The sequence below is a fragment of the Prionailurus viverrinus genome, chromosome D2 (genome assembly GCF_022837055.1).
Source record: "Prionailurus viverrinus isolate Anna chromosome D2, UM_Priviv_1.0, whole genome shotgun sequence".
Classification (NCBI taxonomy): domain Eukaryota; kingdom Metazoa; phylum Chordata; class Mammalia; order Carnivora; family Felidae; genus Prionailurus; species Prionailurus viverrinus.
This window is the reverse complement of record NC_062571.1, coordinates 55,731,452-55,740,683: the sequence shown is the minus strand read 5'-3', so window position 1 is coordinate 55,740,683 and position 9,232 is coordinate 55,731,452. Positions and strand designations below refer to the sequence as shown.

The following is a 9,232-nucleotide window of genomic DNA, read 5'->3' as shown; positions in this document are numbered from 1 at the left end:
TAAGAAAAGATTTCCATGTTTATTGAAGGAAAATTGTGGATTATAATTCCAATTTGCCAAAGGACGGTGTTTATAGAAAAGACAGAGCAATAAACTTGGGACAGAATACATGAATTTGAATATCCACTCTACCATCTACTTGTCTGTGTGACCCTCATTTATAAAATAGAAATAGTACTTATGCCCTCATGGGGTTTTTTAAGAATCAGAATAGAGAATGTGCGTGACAGGGCTTTGTGTATGTAGACATAAGGAAGAAAGGAGCTGCTGTTGGCTCTAGTTATATGACTTTTTATTTTCATCGGTATCATCAACTATTATTTATTTGATGCAGAACTGCTATGCAGTGAGCAAGCACTATAATTAAGAAGCCAGGAATATGGGGAATCCTTGATTAGCATCGTATGCCACATATATCACCATGCAAAGTACGTGAACAGAGTATCGGTGTTGCTATGACAGACTTTGTGGACTTAAAGCAATGTTAAATCACAGGTCCATCAGGGAAGAGATCATATGTCTACTTCCCTTTCTACCATGCCTGTGATCCTTGTATTCATACAGAGTTAAGTGTGTGCTTAGAAGTTATAAAGAGACAGTCTAGTATATTTGGGAGAGAAAATAATGGCTAAGTGCATTGCAGGCCTTAGGTCAGCCACTTGGGCAAGTGACTTACCCTCTCTGAGCCTCAGTCTGCTTCTGTGAAATGGGAGTGGTAGTGGCTCTCGTCAGATTGTTGTAGGGATTGAATGAGAGAATGGACGTAATGCATGGAAGCACAGAACATGGGGACACAACAAATGCTCCATAAATACTAGCTGTGACAACAGAGCCACTTCTACTAATAAAAAGAGTTTAAACGTGCCCAAACTTGGCTTCTTATTCCTAATCAAAGTACAACAAGTTCAATTGTGAGTAGCAGAAAAGAGAAAGTTCCTGTTCTCAGTTTTATTAAGCTTGTATTCACCTGGATGTTGTAAAAAAAAAATGACTTAGTTATCCAAGGGCATTTGGCTTCCAGTTTGTGGGAAAGCTTTTCCTCCCCCACCCCACCTCCTCCCTGCATCAGCTCAACAGTCGTCCCCAGATCCAGAGATGGGAGCTTGGGACAACGTCAGAGTAACACGTCACCACTCCACGCTACTCAACAGGTAACTCTTATAGCAGTCATTAAAGGAAGAAGGTACAGGGTCTCTTCACGTTTATGTGACAAGGTCCATAGCTGCTGCTTCTCCCACAAAATAGTCCATGGAATAAGTAAAGAGATCCCATTCTTGTGTGACAGGAGTGGCAACAACACTTTCAGACCTGGTTCCTGGCACACTTTGATGAGTAAATGCCATGGCAGTGAAAAGGCATGCTGTAGCTCTCACTAAATTAAACCCTGTGACAGTAAGGCCTGGAGTGGCTTTAAAACTCAGTGGGCATCTTGTGGTGCAATTGATTAGCATATTTGGCTATTAAGTAGAAGGTTGATGGTTTGAACCCACCCAGGGGTGGTCTTGTCTCCAGCTAATTTCTGGGTGGGCAGAATATTCTGGAATTAGATAGTGGTGATGGTTGCACAACACTGTGAATATGCTAAATGCAATTGAATTGTACACATTAAAATGGTGAACTCCATGTTATATGTATTTTTATTACAATAAAAATAAAAGCCCAATAGATATACTGAAGGCTGCATTTTCCAAATTCTTCATAGTAATTGTATTTTTCTTCCTGACATGTTTACCTACCATATAGTATGCCCTTATATCTGAATGCTTATATGTCACGTCAGCTTTTAAAAAAAATCTCTAGTCTGGGGGTCCTGTTCTGTAGCATTTTGGCATCACCGAGGAACATGTAACTCATCCACATCCCTGTTTTGGATTGGCTCAAGTATTGTATTGATTACACAAGCACATAAATTCCCTTGTGAGACTCTTTGGCTCTAGCACATATTTGTCTCGTCTAGAAAATTCTCCTGTGCAAACAGCAGGCTGGGAATGAGATGTGTGTTTGCCCTCTCCAGAGGCATTGTATGGCGTTCTTAATAAATGGGCAACAGGAGAAAGAAAGGGTCTTTGTGAGTACAGCTGAACCGGTTCCTGAGATTCTTCTTTTAGCCAGCGCAGCTTCCCAGCGCAGGACGCAGGACCCTCAGTTCTTCAGGACAAAGTCAGGATTGTTCTTTTATAGAGCTAAGATCATGAAAGGCAGCAGGTCTTCCAGACCTACACAAGCACAGAGTACAGAAGAGAAAAGGGGAGATGGGAAGGACTCACAAAAGAGACGACGTCTGCAGGGTAGTCCTTGAGGCAGGTGGTGGTGAATACCTCCCATAGAAAGGCAGCAGCAAAAGCCAGGGAAGCTCCGTGCTGGTCAAGACTGGCCTTGGTGAGCAAGGAGGGATGGCTTTGAACACCACTGTGGAGGAAAATGCTCCCTGGGCAAGTTTTTTTTCTCACTCCAGCCAGCAGATTTCAGCTGCTCCTGCTATACCATGTCTTTCCAGAAATATGAAGGCTTGTGAAAGATAAACAAGCCTATGATGGCCACTGCAACCAGGATCAGGGAGAAGAGGACCATGAGGAAGACATATGTGGAGTGGGAGAGAGGTGTGGACAGCGGCTCCTCAGCGGGGATCATGTTGGTCAGGTTCAGCATGTAGCCCAGAGTCCATCCGACACTGCTGCTGTGGATCTGCAAAGTGGGGGAAAGGCTGTTGCTTCTGGCCAGAGGGTTAGATGAGCTTTCACACAATCCCATCCATAACACTGATAGAGCAGGTGGAGAGGGCCGTGTCCAGTTCTCTTAATGGATCGTGTTTACATTCTAAGCTGGGAATATGGTTGTGGGGAAAATGGAGCCAGAGCATGTGATTAAGGTGAGTTGGGGAGCCTCACTGTTATATTCCTGAAATTCAGAAGGGAATTTGGTGAATAACTGCTCAATTCTCCTGCTTCTGCCAAGAAGAACTTACAAAGTTCTCTGGTCAAAAGATAAGAGAATAAAGACTGTTTCTGGTCTTTACCATCTATGTCAGGCCCAGGAACTTCATCCATATGTAACCAGGACATCTTTATGATTCAAAGAGGAAAGACTGGGGAATAATCCCAGCAAGTCTGTGTTACTTTGTGGAAGTTGGAAGACTGTACATATGCATGAGAAAGGATTCTTATTAAAGATAAAAACACGCCCTGGGCCTGCCATCTTGGATATTTTCCAGTCACCTCAAAACATACTGGAATACAGATAGTCTATGAATAATAAATAATTTTGAAAATGTTTTTATTACATGAGTTGTGCATGGTCATGGTGGGAAAATGAGGTTGTACAGAAAATCCTAAAAAGGAAAATTAAAACTTCCTATACTTGATCACTCAGAAGTTGCTGCTATTACCTTTTCGTGCTGCGGCCTCCCAAGTCTTGTCTGTGCATGTTTTTTTCGTACAGAACATGTAATTAAACTGTATAGCTCATGTCTCAAGGCATCATCACTGGCATGAACCGCCTTATATGTTTACTTTTACTCACTTTATCCAATTATTTATAAATCCTAGAAATGGAGTAATTGGATAAAATGATGTGTGTATTTTAAGGCTCTTAGCACATATTGCCAAAACAGTCTCCCGAAAGGTTGTGCCAATTCACATTCCAACCAATTTCCATGTGGAAATGCTCCTCTCCCCAAACCTTTACCAGTGCTGAGAATAATTTGTAAAAGGTCCACTTCTCTTGGTGGGGGAAGGAACCTTATCTGACTTCCCTTTATGGGGGTGGAGGGGCGGGGGCAGGGTCAAGGAAGGCTCAGAGTTAGAGAAGTTACCACCTGGGGTTTAGACATATTAGCTCATTCACCGAAGTTCAAAGAATAGAAATCACTCATAAATTTGACATAAACACATCCTTCAGAGAGACAAAATAAATTGTGACAAAATGAAAGACCAGGATATTAAAACAAGGAAAAGATTTGCATTTGAATTAGCAAGGTCAACATTGACAAGAGAATAGTGAAAACAGTATTCTTAAGGCTGCTACAGCCCTGTGCTTCAATGCTTTGCTTTGCTTGAAGTCACCATATTTAATAAAGGGAGTATTGTGTTTTGCCATTAGTGGGTATGGGTCGAAAAGGTAGAGAGTTGCCCATCAGTGTAAATGTTTCTCTATGCCTGGTACCTGCAGGTGGCGCTCTGGTAAAGCACAGCCGTGAGGCTGCTTCTGTAAGGCTGACGCTAACCTGACTTCACAGTTACTCATCTCCTTCTTTACACTAAGCTTTCAATTTACTCAATCTTGATGAGCCCTGATGAGAAGCCATGATAATCATTTGGGATGATTTGGGATAATCATTTGGGAAGATGGCCTTTGGGATGGATGTTGAGGTCAGCAAACAGAATCAATGAGGCTACTGAAATTCTGTTACATTACTTTAATATCTCACTGTTTGTTTTATAAGGAATTAGTCACTGTTATATGAGCAGAAAGGATTCTGTACAGGTAGTGCTCCTTAGATAGGTTATCCTCAACTGGCCGGTCAACATAGGAGGGCCTGACACAAAATGTCAGCTTGGGTTACAGGTGAATGGTAGAACAGGACACCAGGCCAAACTTAACAGGCTGACTCCTACCTCTTTCAAGCCCAAAGCTGCCTCAGTCACCCAATCAGCCCACAACCCAGCAAGTACCCAAATTACCTTGCCCATGAAATGAATATTCTTCCAGGAATCAGCTGTGAAATGATAGCCATTCAGAAGGAGAGAGAGGATATAGGCTCCAGAAAAGCAATATTCACTCAGGTACTTCTCCTTCACATCACCAAAATATGTCTTCAGCTGGAAGTGAAGTGAAGGAAATATCACACATGTACAACAGACACCTCTCCATGGCCCTCTTTTCACCATCGGAGCTGAGCAATTGAGGAGAAAGGCCCAGCCCAGCCAGGCCTGAGCGCTGGCCTCTCCAGAGGGCCTTAGGAGGGGGCTGCACTCCTTTAGCGGATGCAGGGGCTCACAGTTTAGGGTCTGTTATGCAAGCTTTTCCTCCACTGGGTTCTATGAGATAGTAATACGTGCTCCCCTGAGTGTTTTGTTAGCTGTAAAGTGCTGAGGTATTTTGAGGGGCTCTTTCAGAAAGCTCTGAATACCCTTCCTTCCTGTTCTAACTCAGAATATGAGGGAGAAGTCCGAGCCTCTTGCGCAATCTTCCTTCCTTTTCTGGTCAGTGCCAAGGAGAAGAGCACCCATTTTTAATTAATTACACCTCTTCAGAATGAAAGCACCATTCACATTTGCAATCCTGTCAACTTAAAACAGCTGTTGTTTTGACCTACCCCTAGATGATCTTTTTTGATTAGAGTAGACCCCATACCTCTCTCCTCCCTGGAAACTTTCATCAAGAAGTACTAGATTTTGGGGTGCCTGGGTGGCTCAGTCAGTTAAGCGTCCGACTTCAGCTCAGGTCATGATCTCACGGTCTGTGAGTTCGAGCCCCACAATGGGCTCTACGCTGACAGCTCAGAGCCTGGAGCCTGCTTCAGATTCTGTGTCTCCCTCTCTCTCTCTGACCCTCCCCGGTTCATGCTCTGTCTCTCTCTGTCTCAAAAATAAACAAACATTAAAAAAAAAGAAGTACTAGATTTTGAATGACTCAGTGCTTCAGACAAGAAAAAATTTGTGCTTCAAATTTATGAATAAGTAGGAGATACCTTGGACCTGGGCAGTGGAGAAAGGGTCTTAACACAATGGCATTTATAGCAGATTCTGTGAATTCCCTGTCTTCCTTGCTCATACAACTCTGATTGGGGGCTGGGAAGGGGAATGTGTGACAACATGCCCAGTCCAGGGAGTACCTCACACTGGATCTAAGGCTCTAAGCCTGTCCTAATATCCTGCACCCTGCTTTCCCAGCCAGTCCTGGCTAACAAGTAAGAGAAAGACTGCTCAGAAGCTTCTAGGATAGCTTATAGTTTCTTGAAAAATGGAACAGATGTATCTGGCTCTACCCTTCTGACCTTGAACGTAACTGTGATCTCTGAAGCCACAACTTGTGTCCATGAGAAGATAGGCATAACAAGAGAATTGAAGGGGCGCCTGGGTGGCTCATCGGTTCAGCATCCTACTGTTGATCTTGTCTCAGGTCATGATCTCATGGTTCGTGGGTTTGAGCCCCACTTTGGGCTCTGTCCTGGCAGTGTGGAGCCTGCTTGGGGTTCTCTCTCTCTCCTTCTCTCTGCCCCTCTCCTGCTCGTGCTCTCTCAAAATAAATAAATAAACTAAAACCAAACCAAACCAAAACAAAACCAGAATTGAAGAAGTAATGGCTTAGATAGAGTCAACTGCTGACCCCATACCGGCAGCTGGCAACTGCCAGACTTGGTATTAGGTGAGAAAAGTAAGACCCTGTTTGTTTAAGCCATTGTGTGTCCAGTTATTAAGAAATGGCTGATGCACTCACTCCTACCTAAGAGCACCCTCTGGGCCTTTCTAACATGTTTGCTGGATCTTGGTCAGGTTAGCAGGACTTAAAGAACAGACTTACATCCTCTGTGACGTCAAGAGCATGGGGCAATACTGAAAGCTGCTATTTCCAGTCACTTACCTCGTTCCAAGGCTGAGAGCAGAACTTTTCCATACTGTCGATCACCTTTTCCTGAGTAGGGGTTTCCTCTGATGTAAAGTTTAAAAACTCCATCACATAGTAATAAGCTGAAAATGCCTGCAACAGAAAATGCAGTTTTGCACTGTGTCCAACACAGGGGGACACTGACTCACTCTCCAGAAGGCTGAACCCATGGTGAAGGTGCCTGGAAATCTCTGTTGAGTAAACTAATGAACAAAGTGATATTCCTGCCCCCAAAGCTGCTTCCTTCCTGAAAGAGGTATCATTTTGTTGCTGCTGCTTTGCTGCTGATGTGCATTTCTGAGCTACCGGGTAACTAATTTTCTCTATAATTTTAATGGAAGAGTCAGGGAGAAAGAACGTTGAGGGAGGAGAAGAGAAGAGAGAGGAACAGGTTTTAAAAATCCCATCTTTAAAAAACTGTGTATTGGGGCACTTAGTTGGTTTCAGCTCAGGTCATGATCTCACCATTTGTGAGTTCTAGCAGGCTCTGCACTGTTTCTGTATCTATTGAGCTGATCATGTGGGTTTTCATCCTTAATTCTGTTAATATGGTATATCACACCAGTTGATTTTTGTATGTGGAACCATAATTGCATCCCAGGGATAAATCCCACTTAGTCATGGTGTATGAGCCTTTCATGTACTGTTGAATTCAGTCTACTAGTATTTTGTTGAGGATTTTGGTTGTTCAAAAGTGTGTTATTTAATTTCCACATACTTGTGAATTTTCCAGTGTCCTTATGCTATAGATTTATAGTTTTATTCCATTGTGGGGAATTTTATACCTGGTGGGGCACCTGGGTGGCTCAGTTGGTTAAGCATCTGACTTTGGCTCAGGTCATGATCTCGCAGTTCGTGGGTTTGAGCCCTGCATCAGGCTCTGTGCTCAGAGCGCAGAGCCTGGAGCCTGCTTCAGATTCTGTGTCTCTCTCTCTGCCTCTCTCCTGCTTGTGCTCTCTGTCTCTCAAAAATAAATAAACTTTATAAAAAGAAAAAAGAAAGAAAGAAAGAAAGGAAGGAAGAAAGAAAGAAAAGAAAGAAAGAAAAGATACCTGGTATAATATCAATCTTCTTAAATTCATTGAGATTTATTTTGTGACTTAAGATGTGATCTTAGAGAATGTTCCATGTGCACTTGAGAAGAATATATATTCTGCTGCCCTTGGGTGGAATGTTTTGTATTTGCCTGTTAGGTCTATTGGTCTATGGAGTGGTTCAAGTTGCTATTGTTCTATCTGTTATTGAAAGTGAGGCACTGGGGCGCCTGGGTGGCCCAGTCAGTTGAGCATCTGACTCTTGATTTTGGCTCAGGTCATGATCCCAGGGTTGTGGGACCAAGCCCCACATAGGACTCCATGCTGAGCATGGAGCCTGCTTGAGATTCTCTCTCTCCCTCTGCCCCTCTCCCCTGCTCATGCACTCTCCTACAATTATAATATTGCTGTCTCTTCCTCCCATCAGTTCTATCAATGTTTGCTTTAAAGACGCAGGTGCTCTGATTTGGGGTATATACATAGTTATAATTAATGTATCTTCCTGGTGAATTGGCCCTTTATCATTATATAATATCCTTCTTGGACTCTTGTGAACATTTTTGACTTAAAATATATTTTGTCTGATTAAGTATGGCCACCCTTGCTTTCTTTTGGTTGGCACTTGCATGGAATATCTTTTTCCATCACTTCACTTTTGGCCTATGCGAGTTTCCTAAGTCTAAAGTGAGTTTCTTGTGGAACATATAGTTGGATCTTTAAGCTTTTTGTATAGTTTGATTTTTTAATAATAAGCATGTCTTAATTTTTATAATTAATATTTCCTTAAGTTGTTACATTTCAGAACACTTTCCGAAATTACCCCTAGAGCTCATTCTACCAGCAAAAGGCTTAATGAGTTAAGCATCTAAAAACTCTCTTGCTTTTGCTAAGGCATGACATTTGCTTTTTAGATAAGTAAATTATTGTGAAAAACATTAACAAATAGAAAATTTGTGTAGGCAGATAATGCAAAATATTGAGTCTTCAGTTTGTCACCAGGAATTCCTGGTCTATGCCACCACCTACCCCCAAAGCTCTTGAAGATTGTTGCCTGAACTACAGAAACCTCCCTTAGCATCTCAATCCTACTCTTACTTATTTTTCAATATATAAAAGTTACCCTCTTCATTTCTTTCCCTTCAAAATACATATGTCTTAATAATTCTGGCTTATTAGAAAGTTAACACATGTTTGTTGTATAGAATTTAATTATTACAAGTTAAAAATAAAAGTTTCCCTGGGGTGCCTGGGTGGCTCAGTGGGTTAAGCATCCTACTTCGGCTCAGGTCATGATCTCACCACTCATGAGTTTGAGCCCTGCATTGGGCTCTGTGCTGACAGCTCAGAGCCTGGAGCTTGCTTCCAATTCTGTCTCTCTCTCTCTCTCTGCCCCTCCTCCGCTCACACTCTGTCTCTCTCTCTCTCTCTCTAAAAAATAAACATTAAAAAAATAAAAAGTAAATAAAAGTTTCCCCTTCATCTACCCATTCCCTAGAGAGAAACAATTTTAACAATTTAAACAATTTAAAAAATTTTAACAATTTTGCTGCTTAATCCCTGCAGCAAATATATATGTAAAATATTAAAATATA

At 42.1% G+C, this 9,232-nt stretch overlaps 1 protein-coding gene across 4 annotated transcripts in view; it reads right to left on the bottom strand.

Moving 5' to 3' along the window:
- The window catches only part of ENTPD1 (ectonucleoside triphosphate diphosphohydrolase 1), a 90,057-nt gene continuing 80,825 nt past the window's right edge, over positions 1–9,232 (bottom strand). For all 4 annotated transcript variants that reach the window (XM_047824835.1, XM_047824833.1, XM_047824836.1 and 1 more), the window contains 3 exons: positions 6,583–6,699; positions 4,680–4,817; positions 1–2,685 (listed from right to left, as the gene is read on the bottom strand). In XM_047824835.1, coding sequence (XP_047680791.1) covers positions 2,479–2,685; positions 4,680–4,817; positions 6,583–6,699 — 462 coding nt within the window. In that variant the 3' untranslated portion in view covers positions 1–2,478. The remainder of the gene's footprint in view (positions 2,686–4,679; positions 4,818–6,582; positions 6,700–9,232) is intronic.